This window comes from Gopherus flavomarginatus, chromosome 21 (genome assembly GCF_025201925.1).
Source record: "Gopherus flavomarginatus isolate rGopFla2 chromosome 21, rGopFla2.mat.asm, whole genome shotgun sequence".
Classification (NCBI taxonomy): Eukaryota; Metazoa; Chordata; order Testudines; family Testudinidae; genus Gopherus; species Gopherus flavomarginatus.
This window is the reverse complement of record NC_066637.1, coordinates 10,954,599-10,978,708: the sequence shown is the minus strand read 5'-3', so window position 1 is coordinate 10,978,708 and position 24,110 is coordinate 10,954,599. Positions and strand designations below refer to the sequence as shown.

General features: G+C 43.5%; 1 protein-coding gene across 4 annotated transcripts in view; it reads left to right on the top strand.

Moving 5' to 3' along the window:
- CTNNBIP1 (catenin beta interacting protein 1) overlaps positions 1–24,110 on the top strand; it is a 66,354-nt gene that overhangs the window by 27,090 nt on the left and 15,154 nt on the right. For 2 of the 4 annotated variants that reach the window (XM_050931458.1, XM_050931457.1), the window contains exons 3-4: positions 89–201; positions 2,103–2,193. In XM_050931458.1, the coding sequence (XP_050787415.1) occupies positions 106–201; positions 2,103–2,193 (187 nt within the window). In that variant the 5' untranslated portion in view covers positions 89–105. Of the gene's footprint in view, positions 1–82; positions 202–2,102; positions 2,194–24,110 lie in introns of all 4 variants that reach the window. The other 2 variants (XM_050931455.1, XM_050931456.1) reach the window with 1 other exon arrangement.

The window sequence follows — 24,110 nt, the reverse complement described above, 5'->3', positions numbered from 1 at the left end:
AGGTGTTTTGGAAATAGAACTCTGCAGTTATGCATATCAAACCATAACTTCACTTGATTCTGTTGTTTTATATCTGCTTGAGTCCCAGGAACTGGGAGGAGGGGAATGAACCGTGAAGGCGTCCCCGGGAAGAGTCCGGAGGAGATGTACATCCAGCAGAAAGTGAGAGTTCTGCTCATGCTTAGGAAGATGGGATCAAATGTAAGTTTAATGGAGTCTTGAAAAAGTATCAGAACTTAACCTTCGTCTTCTTCCACCCTTTCATGGAATTTGTGGCCAACTGGGATGTTCCCATTCCCTGTCCCAAGGGTTAAACTCCGTTAAATTCTTTTAAGATGGATGGCGGGGCCCCTTGTTCTGCAATTCACTCTTGCAGGGCACATTTTGTTCATGTCTATACTACAGGGACTGCAGCAGTGTAGCTATGGCATTGTAACTATGCCAGCATAACCCTATAGTGGAGAGACAGTTTTACAGCAGCAGAAGGGTTTTTTCCATCATTATAGGAAAAGTGCCTCTCTGAGCAATGGTTACTAGGTCAACAGAAACATTCTTCCATCGGTGCGGCTGCATCTGCACAGGGCATTAGGTCAGCCTATCTGGGGTGTGAAAAACTCATACCATGAGCACCCTAAGCATCATAGTTATGTCGATTTAAATTTGACCAGGCCATAGTGACTTTCAGTGCATGAGAGATAGTCTCCGTGGTGCTTTAGCCCTAACCAGAGTGGTGTTCATTTTAGTGTGTACTAGCATTTTGTTCACTAACTGGCCTGTGTGGATCCTGTTGGTATGCACAAAAAGTTCCCTAGTGCGAGTTAATATAGTAGTGTTGGAAATGGAACTACCTTAATGCACACTGGGGAACTTGTAGTGCACAGCCGCAGGGCAGGGTCAATACAGGCCATTTAGTCTGCATTAGCATATCACAGACTAAAAATTACGCCCCTTGAGTGGGGAATAAAGCAACATATAGACAAGCCCTAACTTTCTATTATTTCTGAAATAATGTTCGTTGGCATGGCCAGGGGGTGGTCTGTTTTTTTTTTTTTTTGTTTTTACCAAATTGTTTTGGCCACTGTTAATTTATCCAGAGATGTTGCTTAGGCCATAAATAAATTGTGAAGTGTGCAGTGGTTGAAATCGGGCCTGAACTTTTGCTGGCTTTATTTTGGTATATACCAAGTTTTCTAAATACTGGAATAAACTAGAAAATTAAAGGAAGTATTGATTGATGGTAGCTCTGAGTCCAGTCTGCGGGTGGATGGATTTGTGCATTGGCCACTGTTACTCTATGGCATTATCTGAGCTGGAATTGGATGAGATTCTAGGGGTACTGCTAACTGACCCAAGAGCATGTAGATATCACTGATTCTGGCACTAGAATAGCAGGGCTGCAGTGAATATAGACATGGCTCATACACCCAAGTTTGTATAAAAGGTTTTATAGTTTTCATAATTTTTCAGGGAGTTCATATAGTCTTCGTAAAATTAAAAATTGTAGATGAAAGTGGGTCTGATTAAAAAAAACAAAGTTAAATCTTAAAATTTGGGTTTTTTTAATCTGGATTATGGGATTCTGTATTGATTGGGTCCCACTGATTTCTGTGTATAATTCACTCAGTTAACAAATAAAAAGAAGTCTCTTCTAAGTGCAGGCCCATAAATTTTTCCCTTGGGCTCTAACATTCAAGCTAAGTTCTTTCCCTCTTAGATGTCATCAGCAGTAATAGGGTACTCATACTAGAGGTCAGAAAATGCCTTTAGGTATACTGTACAACTAACCTCAGTTAGGTTTGCGCAGTGAGGATATAAATCTGAAGACATTGAGGAAAAGAAAAGTCACTTCATCCATCCTTGTGATAGTCCACTTTTCAAGTGAGTATTGGTTGTGGGATTGATACTCTCTGCTTTTGAAGTATAAGACTCTGAAACATCAGAATATGGTAGCAAGGGAAGAGTTGGGTCCAACTGGAGTTAGATGTTTTAAATTAATTAAATTTAAATTGTACATGGACTGATATGGGGAAGGCAGTGGTATTTGTCAATAGTCTGTTTCCTGCTATTCATCCTTTTTTTCCCCTTTTTTTGCACATTTCCAGTTGACTGCCAGTGAAGAGGAATTCTTGCGGACGTATGCAGGTGTAGTGAATAGTCAACTTAGCCAGCTTCCTCAGCACTCTATTGATCAGGGTGAGTACCAACAAAGGGGAAGATTTGCTAGTGCTTTCAGTTTGTACAGCAGTTTTTCCTGTTTGTATAGGGCTTTCACACAGCAACACTGGAAAGAAAAGCATTTCTTTAAAAAAAGAAAAATGACAGTAAGTCCCCCCTCACTCTCCCTAAATTGGCAAAACTACTTCGTAGAGGGGAGGTATAGTACCTGAAACTAGTTTTAACTCATTTCCAGCTGATGCTGTTTCTGAGGCATTTTGGTCTGATGCATATTTTTGGACGATGTACATGTTAAACAAAAAGGAAACCTTAATTCGGATACAATGATCGACCATCAGAAAAAACATGCATCTATCTCCCCAGGTCTCTCTATCGATGGCTAGATAAGTGATCTGACTTGGTCTCAAATAAAGGAGATGTCACTTAAATTGATAAGAACTGCAGAACTGGTTTGCAGCCCACAGAAACCTGGCCATTGTCATAATTTGGTATATCTTCATTCTCTGAAGAGGCAAAAGCTGAATGATCTTTGCTGTCATGGAAAGAACTGTCACATTGAGCTTGTCGTTCATGACACTGGTCATGATCTGCATATCCTAGTGAATTCGTTTGCCCTGTGCCTGCCAGGCTTCTAATGTCTACTTAATCTTTGAGCATAATCTTGGTAAGCATTGACTTAGGTACTTGTATTTGGGTAATTACATTCCACCTATATAAATCCTTGTAGTCTGAGAAATACACAGTTCATTTTCTGACCTAAACTGTGGAGGAGTGTTACCATGCACTGTTAAACAGGTGGCTGCATCTCAGTGATCAGTGAAGTGAATCCTGGATGTATTTGGGATCTTTTAGGGTGAGCAGTTTTATAATAAATAGTATTGTTCATTGCAGTGTTGTAGCCTTGTTGATCCCAGGATATGAGAGAGATAAGGTGACACTTGTCGGAGAGCTCTATAGATCTCAAAAGCTTGTTTCTTTCACCAACAGAAGTTGGTTCAATAAAAGATATTATACCTCACCCACCTTGTTTCTGTCAATATTATTCATGACTACTTAGAACACTGAAGACCAAATTCTCCGAATTCTCTGTAGGCCATGACCACCTAATATCTTCTGTTCATTCATATAACTGTATTTGTTTTTCTTCTTTTGGGGCCATGATTGAATTCCAGACGTGTGGGGCACCCAACATCTTTGAATCTGCATTTACCATACATGCTGTGGCTCATCTGCCTGCGCTAGCTGTGGTCTGAATTTTGTCACTATCTCTCTAGCTGGGAATGATCTGTGGACTATGTTATATGTGTTAAAGTGCACAAACCGCAGTCATCCTTTCTGGAAAGATAGAAAGGAGATATCCTACCAGAATGTGAGCTCAACACTTCTCTTTGTTCATCCCCATTCCTAAGGAAGTGCTAGCACATCGTGAATTGCCTTCTCTCACTGACAATTTTACCTTTCTCAAAGTCGTGGGCAGACTTCTCTGGTGGTGGTAATCTTGTGGAAAGATTTTCCCTTTAAATTGACAGGGTCAAGTCGTGTATGTCCAGATTGGTAGTGCTTCTCTTTTCCTGCCTACTCCAGAAAAAAGGGATGAAGGATGTTCACAGAACAATAATAAATGGAAATACTTAATGACTTTTTAATTAAAAACTTCTTTAGCGGGGAATTTTAAACGTTTTCCTGTAGTGATGCAAATTCAAACATAGCAGCATGGCACTTGTGCAAGAGTATCAGCAGGAAACTGATTAAACAAAGTCAAACAATAAGAAGTGTATAAAAAGTAAGAGGGTATAATGTTCAATTTTGAGTAAACTAAGGTGTGTCTAGAAAAACAGATAAATTGTTTGGGATGTGGGCCCTCTTATAGTTGTTTATCTAATACCTAACAGAGCAGTCTTAGATTACAGTAGTGCATATAAATATAAAAACAGATATAGGAAATACTTTAGAAGGGGGTACTGGGAAGATGAATCATTTAGTGTTGAGGTTTATTCTTAAATGGAACAGTGCTTTTATGTAATTTTGTAGTTAGAGGAACGTGGGATTCAGTAGTTTTCTCTGTTCTCCAAACTGTTTGGCTGTTGTATAGGTGAAAATAAAATGGAAAAGTAGAAATAGATTTCTAACCCACACAATGCAGTCCTATCGCTTATGAAATTTTAATTAATGTACCTGCAAGCAGATGTTTGATCACACTGAAGTGAGGGCTTACACAGAATATATTGGGGTTGTTTAGAATCCACTCTGTCCTTCTCATTTACCCGAATATGTGGGTGGAGTGAAATGTTAGGAGTCCAGTATAAGACTGTTCAGGTAACTCAGAGCGAGAAGAGTGAGGTTGAGTGCTGACTAGTGTGAGAAATCCTCTTATCTGATTGGGTTTCATATTGTATTTCTGTAGTTCTGTGTGCAAAACCTTCTTAAAAGAGCTAGGATACCGTATTGCACAGGATCTCTTATGCAATAGACAAATATGGCTATTAGTTTTGAGGGCCCAGGCAGGTGAAATGGTCCCCATGCTTCATGTTGGAGCTGTTTTAATGTATATTGCACATGGATTCAATAAGTTTCTAGATTACATTACACTATTTCCCTGTTTCCATAAAGAACTGTGAAACATGATGATGATGGAGAGGGACACGTTGCAGTAAAACTTCCATATTTATTTTGATAGATGCTAAACTATTCCTTGTATTGTTTTCATTTGGTGATGCACTGTGTGTAATCTTATTTGGATGGTCAGGTTGCCTTAATTTTTTGTTTACCCACTGGGTATGGGGCTGGCTCTTAGACTCTTGAATATTTATCAGAGTTTTGGTGGGAGGGAAATTGTCTGGCACTGGTGTAGTTGTCTAATCCCAGATCATAAATCTGTTCTGTACCTCACTCCTTCTCCAGCACTCCTTTTGAAGGGTTCTGCACTGGCTCAACTAAGTTCATATTATGAGATCTAGGTTTGATGGGGCAGTTGTTGATGAGCCCTGTCACAGAAAGCCCAGATTTTAATATAGAATCAAACAGACATTTAATATAGTTAAGTCATTTAGAAAACAATTCCAGACACACCTGCATAAACTTGCTCTTCAGTTTTAAATCTGCATGTTCAGTCTTTAACAAAAAAAAAAAGACCAGGAATTACTTCATTGCATTAAACCTCCATCCCACGTTGGAACAGATAACTACTGACTTATTCGCAGCTAACCTCCTTTATGCTTCCTGCTGAGTCCCAGGAATCTCTGGCCATAGCCCTTCTCTTCTGGAAGTAAATTCCTCCCCACTGGTAATCACTATGACCGAATGAGAGCCAGTTCTATCTTTTGAAGACCAAATCCGCCTGACGAGTTTTCCCCTTCAACTTTTGGAAACCTGACCACAGCCAGAGAAATCCACCTTTTGAGAGGAGAAAACAAAATAAAGGGAGAGAGAATGGTTCACTAGCCAGAGTGTGAGGTGGCAAATTTGAACATAAGGTTAAGTAAAAGTGAGTAGTACGGAGAATAGGAGTTAAGTAAATCAGGAGTCCTAACCAACTCTCATTTGCTTTGAGGAACGAAGAGGGAGCTCTAATCTGTCATATTAGCATGAGTGTTGTAAAATGTATTGGTCTAGACTTTGACCATCCCAGAATTAATTTCTTCAGTTAAACTGTTGCACTTAAGTATGTTACCACAATGTTGGTCTTTATTTCTTCTGTGGTGTCATTTTAAGCGTACATGTCAGTTGTGATGGATATGCCAGAAGTCACATCAGACATCTTTATCTCATGTTGTCATGTTTAGTGTTGCTGGAAAAATGAAGAGTTCTCTATGGCTTCAAAAATAAATTGATACAAATCCCAATGATACTAATGGCTTACTTTAAATCTAACATCTTAAGAGAGGCTCCCTCTCCACTAGATGGCAGTATCTTTTGCTGACAACTTCTATTTTAGACACACAGTGAGGTACTTAAATTGTAATTTATTCTTCAAAACTTCTTAAAGGAATTTCTTTCTTCAGTTCTCCTCCTCCTCCTCTTCTCTTTCATGGGATCTTCCTTGTCATGTGTTTTTTCAGCCTTCACAGAGCACAAGCAAAAAGTTTTTAATTAGGAAAGGGTATGTACATTTTTGGGCCCACCTACAAAGATTTGGCAGCCAAGTGGAAGTCCTGATTTCTTCTTCCAGCAATGGGACAGAAGAAAGGTACCTCTCAACCTGAATTGTCCTATACCATGTCCTTCTCCCAGCAGACAGACCAGAAGGGCTTGGAATTCATGGCCCAACTTCTCCCCAGCATATGGAGCAATATGTTAAAGCCAACAGGAGTCTTAGCATTCTAGATGATGCAGTAGAGCCAGAGAGGCAGACCTTTAGTGTTATACAAAACTATTTACATCTCTAACTTAAGCATGCTGTAGAATAACTATGTACCATACTTGGCAAGTTCAGCTCTCAAAATTCCAACAGGCATGTTGCTCTTAGAGGTTTGAGACAAACTCCTGGTTCTTCCTCCCTTCTGCCTATTTCCCTTGGAGATATGACTCTTCAAATGTTGTACAGACATTAACTAAATCTCTTCATGCTTGTGAAGCAGGGCAGAAAGGATCCCCAATTTAGCTGTCATGCAGTAGAGGCAGAGAGGTAGGTAATTCTCCCAAGGTCATCAGAGGATATAGAGATTAGAAGTTCTTAGGTTGTGAATGATACTTTATTTAAAAAAAAAAAAGACAAGAATTTAATACCTGTCCTAATATCTAATTTGTGTACAATATAATCCAGTAACGCAAAATGGAATAATCTGTTAAACTGTACTTGTATTCTGCCGTTCATGTGACTATCTTAAAACATTGTGTCCTCTCAAATCAAGAAGTGCTAAGAGGACTGTGGTCAACCATTGTTGTAACAAGCATGGTTCTGTTATGTACAGAAGACTTGTTTAACTGGAAGGGGCATTGATGCATATATCAACCCCATGTGTACTTTGCTGCCAGCTCTGCATGCAGAACCAATACAGATACATAAGTTAACCACATTCTGTTCCATCACCTCATACTCCAAAAGTTGCCAGCTGAAGTCTGTTTCTTTCCAGATCTTAGTGGTGGGAATATCATGCAGAAAGAAAAGATCATGATACATATTAAGCTGGCAGTTAAAACCTTCTTGCTTGAGCTTGTAAACTAAGCACACACAGCATTAGACATTCAGTGAGAATAAATATGGGATCCTAAAGCTTAATTTTGTTCGTCCTTAGACTTGTAACTATGATACCAATAAAAGATTTAGATCAACTTCCCACACAACTCTAATGACAGTGGCGGCACCTATTTTCTCACCCAACTACAATCCTGGAGCCTTAAATTGTCCTGGGTCAGGTGAGTATTTTTTACAGCAAGTAGAGATTATGCAATGGAATTCACTCTGCAGAGCAAGAAAATCTCTTTCCAACAAATGGAATTATAAAGATCCAGAAATGTAATGTGGTGAAAGAGTGAGAGAACTTCATGGCCAAACTCTTTATGAAAGGGGTCCAGCCTCTGCTTGAGGATGGCTGCTCAGTCCAGGATGCAAGACTATCAAGCATGCCCAAGAGGAGATCTTTCCCCATCCAAGGAAGACAGAAGAACCTTGTGTGGGATCTGTGCTAAGAAGAATGGGAAGAACTGGCTTCAGGTGATACCTTGTAAATTAGATTACTTCAGAAAACTCAGAAGGATGCTGAAGGAGTGGAAAGTCCAAGTGATCTTCTTAGAAATCCTTCCTATCCCAAGAGTGAAGACAGAAGATTCTGGACGTGAACCTTTGGCTGTGTAAGTGGTATAAAGGTAGATGGTGTTAGTTTTGTGGAACATTAGTTGTCCTGTGAGGACAGAGGGCTGTACAGTTTGGATGCCCTTCCTCTCAGTAGAAGGGGGAACCAGTTTGCTGGGGCGACAGGCTGGCTAGACTAATTAGGAAGGCATTAAAACAAAAGGGATGGATGAAAAGAACAAATGAGCACTCATTTAGCAGAAAATCAAGATGTCAGGAACAAAATAAAGGCACCAAGGGACATGAAAAGAAGAAATTATTTAATTGCCTATAAACCAATGCCAGAAGTCTGGGTAATAAACAAAAAGAACTGGAATTTCTCATTGAGCATAAATTTGGTATAATATTACTGTAACCTGGTAGGAAGAGTTGCATGATAGAAATGTTTAAGTCACTGGTTCTGAACTCTTTAGGCAGGATCCAGTGGGCAAAAAGGGGAATGGAAGAGGCATTCTGTCAAGTGTCTACCCATTTTTGAATCGCTGACAACCTGAAAACGAATGATCTTGAATGCTTATGAATCAGTGTTCTAATAGATAAAGCATGAAAAGTTGCAGATTTTTAACAGTGAGGGTGATTAACCATTGGCACAGCTAACCAAGAGTCGTGATGGATTATCACAGTGTTCCCTTCTGGTCTTAAAATGTATGGATCTTGACACAGCAGTGAGTTGGGAGTCTGTATCAGTTGTGAAATAACTGTTCATATACAGTTCTGGAGATGCTTTATTTCCAGTTAATTGTAAATGAAGATTTCTAGATGGCAGAGGTACTTAATTAGGGTTTCCTGTAGCTGTGCTAGATAAAGACTGCAAAGGAGATGTCCACAATCCTGTAAGTAGGTCATACAGTCTCGGTCATATTGCAGTTTGTGTTAGTCTGTGTTTGGGGCAGTCTGTACCTGTGAAATGCTCTCCTAGGACAGCTAGCTGGGTTGCCATACATTCACCTGAGACAAGACCACTGAAGTCTTCCTTTCATTGTGTTCCTTGGTAGCTTTCGTGATAAGGACCTGTCAGCCCATTTGAGTGAGGCTTTTTTTGTGTCGTCTGAGAATCACTCTACAACCAGGATATCTAGTCTTGTGTGATGTCTACTTGCAGCAGCAAGACGGTGCTTCAGAGGGAATAAGCCCTGCTGAGTACAATATTGTTCCAGTCATAAACCTCCAATGAGCTATTATTAATAAAACCTGAAGTTTAAATTACAACCTTGATAGTCGGCAAAAGGCTTTAGGGAATTACAGGATCTGTCAGAAATAGACACTAATAATCTCTAACTGTAATCAAGAAACACCTTAAAATTCCCATAATGTATGTATTTAAAAGATAGCCCCAAAGGAATAGACTCAGAATTTTTTCTGCAGTTTGCTTTTATATTCCAAGGGGGAAAAACAGATCAAAATCTGATGCTCTTATATCACTCACTCTGCTTTCCAAAAACTATCAAATTATAAAACTTACCAACTCCTGTTCTAGGCTTAGTCGTGTACCTCATTTTACATTTGTGATTGCTGCTCCCCTGAGATGCCTCTCAGGGGATGTGTTATAAGGGTGAATTTGACAGGAAATTGTGCAAGCTTCAAGTGTAGTTTGATTCTGTGTTGTTTTTCTCTGTGCAGGTCAGGCAATGAACTTGTTCCAATGATCTGTGATGTACCACCCTTGTTACTCTAGCAAATATCAAACCAAATAGCATGCAACTGATAACACTGACTTGATTTTTCATAATTTTACTGTAATAAATGTTATGAACAAATAAAATGTGCCTGGATATAGCAAACAGTTTTATAAAGGTAGCTGTGGGTCTGATGAATTCTAGCAGTCAGATTTGAGTTCCTCATTTCAGTCCTTGTGCTGGAGTGAGAGTAGTCTAGGGCTTGCTCACCACTCTGTGCATTTTGACGAGCACCCCCACATGGCCAAAATTGGGAGATAATTGATTAGAACTGGATGATTAACCAGTTAACAAGTGGATTCATCTTGTCAGCTGGGGACGGTTAAAAGGGAGACAGGAAGGGTTGGAGGCTGGAAGGAAGGGCAAAGAAGCCCAGGATTTCAGAAGTGAGACTTCTCTCCCCACCCTCTCATCTTGTGACTAGGGGGTATGCTGAAACTTGGTGATGGGACATGGAGGTGCATAAGATGTAAATAAAGGACACCATGGTGAACTGACATGAAAGTGTGGGACCACTTGCAAAGAGAACCTAGGGTGAGGGAGCAAGCCCTAAGATAGTCTCCTACAAGACAAGGGTCACAGAGGAGACTACTTCCTGCAAACTCCTCAACAAAATCTTGACTGTAATTGCAGCATATCTCTCCAGGTGCTGCTTCTTTAACATAGACCAGTGGCTATTACTGGTTAGAGTACAGGACTGAGAGTCCACACACATCTGGGTTCTAGCCTCAGCTCTACCACTAACTGCTCTGACCTTTGGGCAAGTTCCTTAAAATCACTGTGCCTCAGTCTGCCTATCTGTAAAATATGATAATTCTTCCTTATTTCACAGGCGTGTTGTGAGGTATAACTGTTTGTTTGTGAAGTATTTTTGAAAGGTGCTAGAGAGTGGTGAAATATTAGTGGAAGGGATGGAACTATAGGATGAGATGTCTCTTATCAGGAAAAACAAGTATGACTGTATGAAAGCACCAGAGGTCTCTACTGCCTGACTAGGTGAAAGAGACTAAACTTTTTTGAGCTTCTTGTCTCCCCCTCCCCATCCCTCACCATTTACACTAATGAGAAAAAAGGACAGCAGTATTTTACAGTTATGGTACTAAATGCAGCAGTAACAGTGTTGTAACCATATCATGTTGGCCCCATTAGTGTAGAGTTTTTATAAGTGTAAATTATTCCTCTTTCACCACTCCAAAACATTTTGTAACTAAGACTCAAGGTTTTTCTTCATGGGCTCAGAAGTCCTGAAAGATCTAAGGAACTAAGTAATTTCCATCCATAAATACATGCTTGGGGGGGATGTTGGTCTCCCTCTTCTCAGTTATCTATTTTGATCTATTCCACACTAGTCCCTCTCCCCCCACTGCAGCAAATACTAAAGCGATTCAGACTGTAAGCTTCTTGTGTTAGTTTGTGAATTGATAACTTTCCACCAAATCTCCATCACTCTTCAAATGTATCTTACAGTGAAGTGTTCAGCTAAACATATCCTTGTAAAAAATACAGTATTTCCCTTTTCTTAGCAAATTTTATTTTTAAATTGTGCTTGGCTACTGCTATGTGGTTGAACTGGTAAACAGAAGCTGTACAGCTATTAAGTACAGTACCTGGATTTCACTGCTAAGGCCCTGGGGACTACACCAATATTGTTCCTATAGCAACAGGAATGCCATGCTCGTTCTTAAAGAAAGCAGGTCCCTTGAGGAGGACAGAGCTGAGTTGCCAACGCATACTGGCTGGGTTAGAGACACTGGCTGGGTATTAGAGTATTAAAAATAAACCCACAGTGTAAATTGAGGAGAAGAGATTATGGCCATGAGATTTGGGGTAGTTGCAGAGGAAGGGTGGAGTTGTTGGCTAGAGCATCTCTTCTACGGAGTGCTTTTATCTTTCTATACACACATAGCTTGTCTGAGTCTATTCCTTCGATAAAGATGCATATTACAATTTTAGGGTGCAAAACCTGGGATTTAGGGAAAGGGTTAAACATTGAAAGGTCTTTGAGAGTAGGTGGCGGAGACAGGAGAAGAGGATGTGTAAACGGTTTGAGCCAAGGAGAGACTTATTTTTCCAGTTCTGCATCCTTCAAGTAAGCTGCTTGAGATATTTAACCCTTTAATCCCTAAAAGCGCCTTAGATGGCTTAGTTTCCTTGTGGTTGCCAAGCATTCAGGGCAAAGGGGATAGATTTGTTACTGAAAAGATACTTGAAATAGCTCATTAGATGTTATAAAGTGTTAAATACACTTTTGTATCACTTTTTAAAATGTAAGCTTCGTATTTCTGACTCAACTGAATGTCTGAACATGTTATTGACAGGGCTGAACCACATTACACAACACATGATACAGAAAGTATGACTGACTCATGCTGAAGAGGTCTGTGCTAGCAGCTTAATCGTATATTCATGATTTATAGGGCCGGAGAAATATCATATTGAGTGGACTTTCTAGTAGAGCTTACTTTCTAATGTAGACACAGCTTGTGTCTCAGTAGAACGATTTACCATGCATCACTTATGAGTCACATAGGAAAGGTGAACAACTCAGGTAAACCTTGCTAAGGTGGAGTTTCCTGTGCTGAAGGACAGCTCACTTAACAACGTTCTTTGTCAGTCTTTTTGCTATCGCTTCTTTGAAGCTGATTCCCAATGATCAGCAGATGCACTTGCTGGAGAGTGCTGAGCTCAGTGGCTGCCTGCAGCCTTCCCTACTGTTCAGCTCCATTCACTAGTCGCTTGACCGTCAAGTAATTTTATTTGTGTCATAGGGCACGTTTTGCCTGCCTTTTAAAGGGCCAAATGACAAGACTGCATGAATAAATTCATATAATCAAAGCAGAGATGTTTCCATATTGAGCTGAACAAGGTGAGGTTCCAGAGTGCTGGGAAAAGATGCTGTCACAGATGACTGGCCCACAAGGTGCCAAATTTCCTCCTCTCCTTTGCCACCTAAATTAGATTTTGTTTCTTGAAGAAATTACTCCTTTTTCCCACCGGCTACTAATCTTCCAAATTAAGTGCTGCAATGGTGTTAAATCCAAGTACTATCACTGAGTGAGAACCTGTAAACTGTGCAAGATGCTGGGGATGGTACCCAACCACATATGTGGACAGGGTATTTTGCCATTCTGGTTCCATCCATCCTCTCTCCCTGCCACTTCTGTTCTTATGTGTCAGCAGTCTGAGTGACAATGACAAGTTCCTGTCTCTTTACTGATGTGGCTGGGAAAACAGAGGCTGCTGTAATAGACATGTATCTGCAATTGCAACAACTCCTGCCAGCCAGCAGGGGTATCTTTCTTTGGGTTCGATTTTGAAACTGGGATTTTAACACTATTGCAGCAATCTATTTGGAAAGTTGATACAGGGGAGATTTATCACTAGTGCATCTTAACATAGAATATATGCTGTGTAGGGGTAGTGTTTAAATATTAGGTCTATCAACCAATGTGTATAAGAAAACATTTTAAAAATAAAGTAATGGGGTGCATACACCTACCTGGGCCCTGAAAAACTTTTGTTGATAAAGGTTCTGAATGTCCAGTCTTGTTTGATGGGGGTGGTTTTGGGAGTGGGAGGGTGGGACATGGAACAGGGCTCTGGAGCTTCTATTCCTACTCTCAAATACAGATTCATAATATGAGTTTATATTTGAAGGCAGGAACGAGTTCCCAAGGACTCTGAAGGGTCTTGAAGAGAGGGTTTGCATGAGCAGGAACTGGAAGGTCAAGTCTGAGTATGTACTTTTTCGTTGTTTGATATACCTTAATTACTGGAAGTGTAAATGCCTAATGAAGGATGTGCTCCAATGTAAATATGGTTCAGGACCCTATTGTCTGGATCACAGGCTTTTGGCAAAGGTCCATCTTAACTTTGAAAACTCTGCTGGTTTTTTTTCATGTCAAAGAAAACATCCATTCTGAGAGCCAAGTTAGTTTGGGGCTGAGGTTCTGTTCACTAAGATCTCTAAGCCTTGTTGTCATCTTGCCAGATGGAAGGCCCGGCTCCATTCTCTAGAGATATTTGTCGTGGTACGTGAACACAGGCTGCTTAGCAAACTTGTTGTGTTGTGGGTTTTATTTAGTTCTGGGTATCTGGGATCATTGGCGTCAACTTCAACACTGCTGTCCCTTCTAAGAATGCAGGTATGGTATGAACTTTCCCTGGGCAAGTGTGCCCAAACTTTCTGCTATAATATTTTCATACAGTCTAATGCTCCATAAGCAGGTTGTGAAGGGTGAAAGATCTCATAACAGAGTCCACTCCAGTTCTATTGCATATAGACTCATAGACTCATAGGTCAGAAGGGACCAATATGATCATCTAGTCTGACCTCCTGCACAAGGCAGGCCACAGAACCCCACCCATCCAATTTTATAACAACCCCTAACCCAGGACCGAGTTATTGAAATCCTCAAAATTGGTTTGAAGACCTCAAGCTGCAGAGAATCCACCAGCAAGCGACCCGTGCCCCACGCTGCAGGGGATGGCGAAAAACCTCCAGGGCCCCTTCCAATCCGCCCTGGAGGAAAATTCCTTCCCGACCCCAAATATGGCAATCAGCTAAACCCTGAGCATGTGAGCAAGACTCACCAGCCAGCACCCAAGAAGGAATTCTCTGCAGTAACTCAGTTCCCATCCCATCCAACATCTCCCCGCAGACCATTGAGCAGACCTATCTGGTGGTAATCCAAGATCAATTGCCCAAATTAACGATCCTATCATAACATCCCCTCCATATACTTATCAAGCTTTGTCTTAAAGCCAGAAAAGTCTTTTGCCCCCACTACTTCCCTCGGAAGGCTGTTCCAGAACTTCACTCCCCTAATGGTTAGAAACCTTCGTCTAATTTCAAGTCTAAACTTCCTAATATCCAGTTTATACCCATTCGTCCTCGTGCCTACATTAGTACTAAACTTAAATAATTCCTGTCCCTCCCTAACGTTAACCCCCCTGATATATTTATGTAGAGCAAGCATATCCCCCCGCAGCCTTCTTTTGGCCAGGCTAAACAAGCCAAGCTCTTTGAGTCTCCTTTCATAAGGCAGGTTTTCCATTCCTCGGATCATCCCTGTAGCCCGTCTCTGAACCCGTTCCAGTTTGAATTCATCCTTCTTGAACATGGGACACCAGAACTGCACACAGCATTCCAGATGGGGTCTCACCAACGCTTTATATAACGGTACTAACACCTCCTTATCCTTGCAGGAAATACCCCGCCTGATGCATCCCAAAATCGCATTTGCTTTTTTAACAGCCGTATCACATTGGCGACCCATAGTCATCCTGCTATCAACCAGTACCCCAAGGTCCTTCTCCTCCTCCGTCGCTTCCAACTGATGCGCCCCCAACATATATCCAAAATTCTTATTATTAATTCCTAAGTGCATGACCTTGCACTTTTCACTATTGTATTTCATCCTATTTCTATTACTCCAGTTTACAAGGTGGTTCAGATCTTCCTGAATATACGCTAGCTGTCCCTGTTTAGGAAGGATGTGTTCTTCAAGCGTTGGTCCCAATGTGTACTTCACACATGGATTTGCATGTGTGCCATTAGAGTCTGGAGATTATTAACATGTTGTGTCCTTTGGCCCACACAAGTGCAATTGCTCTCCTCATGTTCCAGACAGAGGGTGTAAGAGGTTGTGCAGGCCAATACCTTTCCAGTTCCTTTTTACCACTGCAAGGCCTGAGTTGGAATCCTATGTCCAGATTTCTGCAGCTTATTCCTTCTAGTCTGTAAATAGATATTGTAAATAGTTTTTGTTAGCAGAGTTATTTTTTATAGTATAGTTAGTATAGCTTGTTCCCCTCTTCTCTTCCTGCCTTCCCTCCCCCACCACCTTATGGGAAGCCCCTCCTCACAGTCTGGGACTATGACCAGAGTCGCAAGGTTCAGGAGTTGTCTCTTGCCCTTGCTCCTTCTAAGTGACACCACCAATGCTGCCTCTGTGAGGGTGAGATGCATATCTTTGCGAAGTGCAGCATCTGCTGCTCATCTCCAGTGCGGACATGTGAAGGCTGCGAGCATGTGTTGAGGAAACAGATCTAGTACTTGACACTTCAGTACTGCCTTCTATCCAAGAAAGTCAAAGTGCTGGCACACACTCACCTCCCTCAGGAAGTAGGTCTCTGTTTCAGAGGGGTAAACAGGGCATAGGGGGTTGAAGTGAATTTCCATAAGGGACCACGGCAGTCTGGCACAACTGGGACTTAGAAGTCAGAACTCTTCATTCCTAGATTAACTACCAGACTCAGTCTAAGGACAGAGCTAAATGATTTAGAAAACATGCATAGAGATGCAGTTTTACATGTTTTTTCCTCCTTTCGTTGTTGTTGCCTTTCTCTCCCTCTAGCTCCACAACTGTGAGCTGATTCTGGGGAGATCACCACCTTTTAACAGGCTTCACGCAGCATGGGTATCTTGTTTACTTCTGAGCATAATTTGGGTCTGGTTCTGTCAGGTCTCTGATAAGGTCTTGCTGATGAACAAGGTCTGCCCCTTGCACCTCGGTGCCTTACCATGCTTTTATTATTGTTTGCGGTGTTGTAGCTGTATTGGTCCCAGAATATTAGACAGGCAAGTTGTGTGGCAATACCTGTTATTGGACCAACTTTTGTTGTGGAAAGAGACAAGCTCTTGAGCTTACAGTTACACAGAGCTCGTCTTCAGGTCTGGACTAGAAAAGCTCTGTAAGCTCAAAAGCTTCTCTTTCGACAACAGAAGCTAGTCCAGTAAAAGATATTACCTAGTTCGCCTTGTCTCCCTGTTTTGACAGCTCATGCAGGGCCTCAGGCCCATATTCTGCCATAAACTCCATTAAACTCAGTGGCAGAATACCAAGACAGAGTTGAATGAAACTGAAATGAGAACTTTGTGGGATTGAACAGTGTTTTGCCATTTATAGTTACTTTAAAACATGGATCTCAAAGTGCTTAGAAATGCTCATTAAGCCTCAACCCTCCCCCCCATGAGTTCTTCCCATATTACTGTCATAAACAGATAGCTAAGGGTTAATGTCTCTTTCACCTGAAGCACCTGACCAGAGGACCAATCAGGAAACTGGATTTTTTCAACTTTGGGTGGAGGGAATTGAGTGTCTGGGTCTTTGTTTTCGGGCTGCCTGCCTTCTCTGAGCTTTGGAGAAGTACTTTCTACCTTCTAGTCTTCTGTTTCTAAGTATAAGAACAAAGAGATCAGATAGTAAGTTCTATGGTTTTCTTTTCTTTGGTATTTGCATGAATATAAGTGCTGGAGTGCTTTGATTTGTATTCTTTTTGAATAAGGTTGTTTATTCAATATTCTTTTAAGCAATTGACCCTGTGTTGTATCATCTAATACAGAGAGAACATTTGTACTTATTTTTCTTTCTTTTTATATAAAGCTTTCTTTTAAGACCTGTTGGAGTTTTTCTTTACTTCAGGAAAATTGAGTCTGTACTCACCAGGGAATTGGTGGGAGGAAGAAATCAGGGGAGATCTGTGTGTGTTGAAGTGGCTAGCCTGATTTTGCATTCCCTCTGGGTGAAGAGGAAAGTACTTTTTGTTTCCAGGATTGGGAACAGAGAGGGAGATTCACTCTGTTTGGATTCACAGAGCTTGTGTCTGTGTATCTCTCCAGGAGCACCTGGAGGGGGGAAGGGAAAAGGATTATTTCCCTTTGTTGTGAGACTCAAGGGATTTGGGTCTTGGGGTCCCCAGGGAAGGTTTTTCAGGGGGACCAGAGTGCCCCAAAACACTCTAATTTTTTGGGTGGTGGCAGCAGGTACCAGGTCCAAGCTGGTAACTAAGCTTGGAGGTTTTCATGCTAACCCCCATATTTTGGACGCTAAGGTCCAAATCTGGGACTAAGGTTATTACATGGCGGCAGCGGTGGGAGATAGACAGAATCCAGAAGCCAGTAGAAATATTATATTTTTCGTTTCTCTGCTAAGGGCTTTTTAGCAGAGAGAAACAGTTTGGTTTTAAAAGGGAACCAGAGAGAAATTTTTTTTTCTGCTCTCTCTGGCAGTTTGTGGCTTGCATGTTAAGCAGAAGTCGTTAAGGACTATTAACAGTCTTTTGTCACACAATAGCACTCCCATTGAGAGTCATACCAGCACTATATGAATGCAAATAAAGTGGTTTTTCAGGTTTACTTGACATTGAAGATTAGCTAAAGGCACTGTTGCTAGGCAGACTTCAGGAGGCAACCGAGAACCTGCAGTTCAAAAGATAAACACCGGAGGGCACCCCAACACAAGAAAACAGGAACCATGACTTCTAAGGCAAAAATTGACGCCGAAGAACAAATCAAAGAAGCTGAACACAGGCGAGAGATGGAAAAACACAAACAGCAACTGGAAATAAAACAAAAAGAGATGGAGATGAAAGAAAGAGAAGAACAGATCAAAGAGGCAGCCTACCAAAGAGAACAGGCAGCCTACCAAAGAGAACAGGCAGCCAAAGAGGCAGCCAAGGAGGCAGCACACAAAAGAAAACTAGAAGAAGAAGAGGTGGCCCACCGCCGAGAAATGGAAAACCACCACCGAGAAATGGAAAAACAACAAAAAGAGAATGAAGAGAAGGAAAAACAGAGAAAACATGAACTGGAGTTGGCAAAAGCTGGGCTGCCTGTGCCAGCCAACCCTAACAACCCGGCGCCAAATATTGCTCCACAGCACAGGAAATTTCCCACCTACAAGGCAGGTGATGACACCGAGGCCTTCTTGGAAAATTTTGAAAGAGCCTGTCTTGGGTACAGCATTCCCGAAGACCAGTACATGGTAGAATTCAGGTCACAGCTCAGTGGACCTTTAGCAGAGGTGGCAGCTGAAATGCCTAAGCACCAAATGAATGACTATAAACTTTTTCTAACCAAGGCCAGATACAGGATGGGGATAACCCCAGATCATGCCCGTCGGCGTTTCAGAAACCAAAAGTGGAAACCAGAGGAGTCATTTCCCAAACACGCCTACTGCATTGCAAAAAACTATGAGGCCTGGCTAACAGGAAACAACATTCAAACCTTGGAAGAACTGAACCTCCTCATACAAATGGAGCAGTTCTTGGATGGTGTTCCTGAAGACATCACACGGTACATACAAGATGGAAATCCCAAAGATATCGCTGAGGCGGGGGAGATTGGAGCCAAATGGATGGAACTGGCAGAAAGCAAAAAAGCTACTGTCAAGGGGAACGATTACCCCAGGGGGCACACAGACCATAAACCCTACCACCGAGGACAGCCAAAGACCCCACATACCACCCAAGTAAAGCCACAGATACCCTACCCTTCAACCTCACCAGTCTCCAATAACTCACCTCGGCCCAGTAACCCATCAGATGGAAGATGCTTTAAGTGTAATGAACTGGGACATATCAAGGCCAAGTGTCCCAAGAACACCATGCGAGTGCAAATCATTACACCACCATCACACCAAAGATCCCCAGGCCCGGATGCCTCTCAAATACCCTTGGAGCGAAGGGAAAATTTGAGAGTGGGCGGAAAGAAGGTTACTGCGTGGAGAGACACGGGGGCACAAGTGTCAGCTATCCACCAATCCTTCGTTGACCCCAAATTCATCAACCCAAAGGCCAAAGTTACAATTTACCCCTTCATGTCACAAGCTGTAGACTTGCCTACAGCTCAACTGCCTGTCCAGTACAAAGGCTGGTCAGGAATGTGGACTTTTGCAGTCTATGACAATTATCCTATCCCCATGCTACTGGGGGAAGACTTGGCCAACCAGGTGAGGCGGGCCAAGAGAGTGGGAATGGTTACACGTAGCCAAACCAGGCAAGCTTCCAGACCCATTCCTGTTCCTGAACCGTCCACAGAGGCCCCGTCTGTGTTACCAGAGACCCAGACAGAGGTAGTGGACCCGGATTCCATGCCAACCACTGAAACAGCCACAGCACCTCCAGTCCCAGGCCCGGAACTGGAACAGCAACCAGCACCAGCAAGTGCAACCACATCTTCAAACTCAACGCCAGAGGGCGCCAGCGAGCCACAACTGGCAGAAGCAACAGACAGCCATACCCAAAAGGCTCAGCCAGAGCCTGAAATACCCTCAGGTGCACCAGCGGAGAGCGGTTCACCAGCAACGGAAACAACCCCATCACCTACATCGCTTCCAGAGGGACCAAGCCCAAGTCCACAGTCTGAGGAAGAACTGGTGACCCCAGCCTCAAGGGAACAGTTCCAGGCTGAGCAGGAAGCGGATGACAGCCTTCAGAAAGCTTGGGCGGCGGCACGGAGCACCCCACCGCCTCTCAGCTCTTCTAATCGATCCCGGTTTGTTATAGACCAAGGACTTTTATACAAGGAAATTCTTTCTGGTGGACACCGGGAAGAACGGCAGCCGCAAAAACAGTTGGTGGTTCCAACTAAGTACCGGGAGAAGCTCTTAAGCTTAGCCCATGATCATCCCAGTGGCCATGCTGGGGTGAACAGAACCAAGGACCGGTTGGGGAAGTCCTTCCACTGGGAGGGGATGGGCAAGGATGTTGCCAAGTATGTCCGGTCTTGTGAGGTATGCCAAAGAGTGGGAAAGCCTCAAGACCAGGTCAAGGCCCCTCTCCAGCCACTCCCCATAATTGAGGTCCCATTTCAGCGAGTAGCTGTGGATATTCTGGGCCCTTTCCCAAAAAAGACGCCCAGAGGAAAGCAGTACGTACTGACTTTAGTGGACTTTGCTACCCGATGGCCAGAAGCAGTCGCTCTAGGCAACACCAGGGCTAACACTGTGTGCCTGGCCCTAACAGACATCTTTGCCAGAGTAGGTTGGCCCTGCGACATCCTTACAGATTCAGGGTCTAATTTCCTGGCAGGGACCATGCAAAAACTGTGGGAAACTCATGGGGTGAATCACTTGGTTGCCACCCCGTACCACCATCAAACCAATGGCCTGGTTGAAAGGTTCAATGGAACTTTGGGGGCCATGATACGAAAATTCATCAACGAATTCTCCAATAATTGGGACCTAGTGTTGCAGCAGTTGCTGTTTGCCTACAGGGCTGTACCACATCCCAGTTTAGGGTTTTCACCATTTGAACTTGTGTATGGTCACGAGGTTAAGGGGCCATTACAGTTGGTGAAGCAGCAATGGGAGGGGTTTACGCCTTCTCCAGGAACTAACATTCTGGACTTTGTAAGCAACCTACAAAGCACCCTCCGACACTCTTTAGCCCTTGCTAGAGAGAACCTAAAGGATGCTCAAGAAGAGAAAAAGGCCTGGTATGACAGACATGCCAGAGATCGGTCCTTCAAGGTAGGAGACCAGGTTATGGTCTTGAAGGCGCAACAGGCCCATAAGATGGAAGCATCATGGGAAGGGCCATTCACGGTCCAAGAGCGCCTGGGAGCTGTAAACTACCTCATAGCCTTTCCCAATTCCTCACTAAAGCCTAAAGTGTACCATGTTAATTCTCTCAAGCCTTTCTATTCCAGAGATTTACAGGTTTGTCAGTTTACAGTCCAGGGAGATGATGCTGAGTGGCCTGACGGTGTCTACTACGACGGGAAAAAAGACGGTGGCGTGGAAGAGGTGAACCTCTCAACCACCCTGGAACGTCTGCAGCGGCAACAAATCAAGGAGCTGTGCACTAGCTTCGCCCCATTGTTCTCAGCCACCCCAGGACGGACTGAACGGGCATACCACTCCATTGATACAGGTAATGCTCACCCAATCAGAACCCCACCCTACCGAGTGTCTCCTCATGCCCAAGCTGCTATAGAACGGGAGATCCAAAACATGCTACAGATGGGTATAATCCGCCCATCTTCCAGTGCATGGGCATCTCCAGTGGTTCTGGTACCCAAACCAGATGGGGAAATACGCTTTTGCGTGGACTACCGTAAGCTAAATGCTGTAACTCGTCCGGACAACTATCCAATGCCACGTACCGATAAGCTATTGGAAAAGTTGGGACGTGCCCAGTTCATCTCTACAATAGACTTAACCAAGGGGTACTGGCAAGTACCGCTAGATGAACCTGCCAAGGAGAGGTCAGCATTCGTCACCCATGCGGGGGTGTATGAATTCAATGTCCTTCCTTTCGGCCTTCGAAATGCACCCGCCACCTTCCAGAGGCTGGTAGATGGTCTACTAGCTGGACTGGCAGAATTTGCAGTTGCCGTCATGGGGATCAGGAGGCAGTTGGTGGTTCCCCAGAAGTTCCGTCACAAGCTGTTGTACCTGGCCCATGACATCCCTCTCGCAGGGCACCAGGGAATCCGGCGCACCAGGCAGAAGCTGCTACCCCGGGAACAAAGCTACGCGGCCATCGAGAAGGAATGCCTGGCCATGGTGTGGGCCCTTAAGAAGCTAGAGCCATATCTCTTTGGGCGACACTTCACCGTGTACACCGACCACTCTCCCCTGACCTGGCTGCACCAGATGAAAGGAGCCAACGCCAAGCTCCTGAGGTGGAGCCTGCTCCTGCAGGACTATGACATGGACGTGGTCCATGTGAAGGGAAGTGCCAACCTGACAGCGGATGCGTTGTCCCGGAGAGGGGACCCTGAACTTCCCCAGGTCACTGGGCAGAGTGACCCCGCTCAGTTCAGTCTCGAAGGGGGGAGAGATGTGATGCAGTAGGGACTGTCTGTGTGGGGAGTGGGAGAGCAGGGGAGGACTTTAGGAGATGGACGATGCCAGAGCCTGTAACCTGAGCTAGGTAAGGGAGGGGAAAGGTCAACACCTTTGCCCGGGAAGGGGACAAAGGAAGGGAGTGGCAGGAGGGAAGCAGTTTGAGTTTGGGCTTGGGGCTGTGTGGGCGGAATTCAGGGTATCCTAGCTGGGATCCAAGCACCCTGAAAGCCCAGAAGGACTCGGTGGAGGGGTCCTGACTGTGCCTGCAAGCTCTGCTGTAACCTGTGGTCCTGTTGTCCAATAAACCTTCTGTTTTACTGGCTGGCTAAGAGTCACTGTGGGTCCCAGGAAGAGGGGTGCAGGGCCGGACTCCCCCACACTCCGTGACAACTCTGGCTGAGCCTTTTGGGTATGGCTGTTTTGTGCTTTTGCCAGTTTTGGCTCGCTGGCGCCCTCTGGCGTTGAGTTTTTTTCCGCCCACTCTCAAATTTTCCCTTTGCTTCAAGGGTATTTGAGAGGCATCCGGGCCTGGGGATCTTTGGTGTGATGGTGGTGTAATGAATTGCACTCGCATGGTGTTCTTGGGACACTTGGCCTTGATATGTCCCAGTTCATTACACTTAAAGCATTTTCCATCTGATGGGTCACTGGGCCGAGGTGAGTTACTGGAGACTGGTGAGGTTGAAGGGTAGGGTATCTGTGGCTTTACTTGGGTGGTATGTGGGGTCTTTGGCTGTCCTCGGTTGTAGGGTTTATGGTCTGTGTGCCCCCTGGGGTAATTGTTCCCCTTGACAGTAGCTTTTTTGCTTTTTGCCAGTTCCATCCATTTGGCTCCAATTTCCCCCGCCTTAGCGATATTCTTGGGGTTTTCATCTTGTATGTACCGTGTGATGTTTTCAGGAACACCATTCAAGAACTGCTTCATTTGTATGAGGAGGTTTAGTTTTTTCAAGGTTTGAATGTTGTTTTCTGTTAGCCAGGCCTCATAGTTTTTTGCAATGCAGTAGGCGTGTTTGGGAAATGACTTCTCTGGTTTTTACTTTTGGTTTCTGAAACGCCGACGGGCATGATCTGGGGTTATCCCCATCCTGTATCTGGCCTTGGTTAGGAAAAGTTTATAGTCATTCATTTGGTGCTTAGGCATTTTAGCTGCCACCTCTGCTAAAGGTCCACTGAGCTGTGACCTCAATTCTACCATGTACTGGTCTTTGGGAATGCTGTACCCAAGACAGGCTTTTTTAAAATTTTTCAAGAAGGCCTTGGTGTCATCACCTGCCTTGTAGGTGGGAAATTTCCTGTGCTGTGGAGCAATATTTGGCGCCGGGTTGTTAGGGTTGGCTGGCACAGGCAGCCCAGCTTTTGCCAACTCCAGTTCATGTTTTTTCTGTTTTTCCTTTTTTTCATTTTCTTTTTGTTGTTTTTCCATTTTTCGGCGGTGGGCCACCTTTTCTTTTTTTAGTTTTCTTTTGTGTGCTGCCTCCTTGGCTGCCTCTTTGGCTGCCTGTTCTTTTTGGTAGGCTGCCTGTTCTCTTTGGTAGGCTGCCTCTTTGATCTGTTCTTCTTTTTTTTTCATCTCCATCTCTTTTTGTTTTATTTCCAGTTGCTGTTTGTGTTTTTCCATTTCTTGCCTGTGTTCAGCTTCTTTGATTTGTTCCTTAGCCTCCATTTTTGTCTTGGTAGACATGGTTCCTGTTTTCTTGTGTTGGGGTGCCCTCCGGTGTTTATCTTCTGAACTGCAGGTTCTCTGTTGCCTCCTGAAGTTTGCCTAGCAACAGTGCCTTTAGCTAATCTTCAATGTCAAGTAAACCTGAAAAACCACTTTATTTGCATTCATATAGTGCTGGTATGACTCTCAATGGGAGTGCTATTGTGTGACAAAAGACTGTTAAT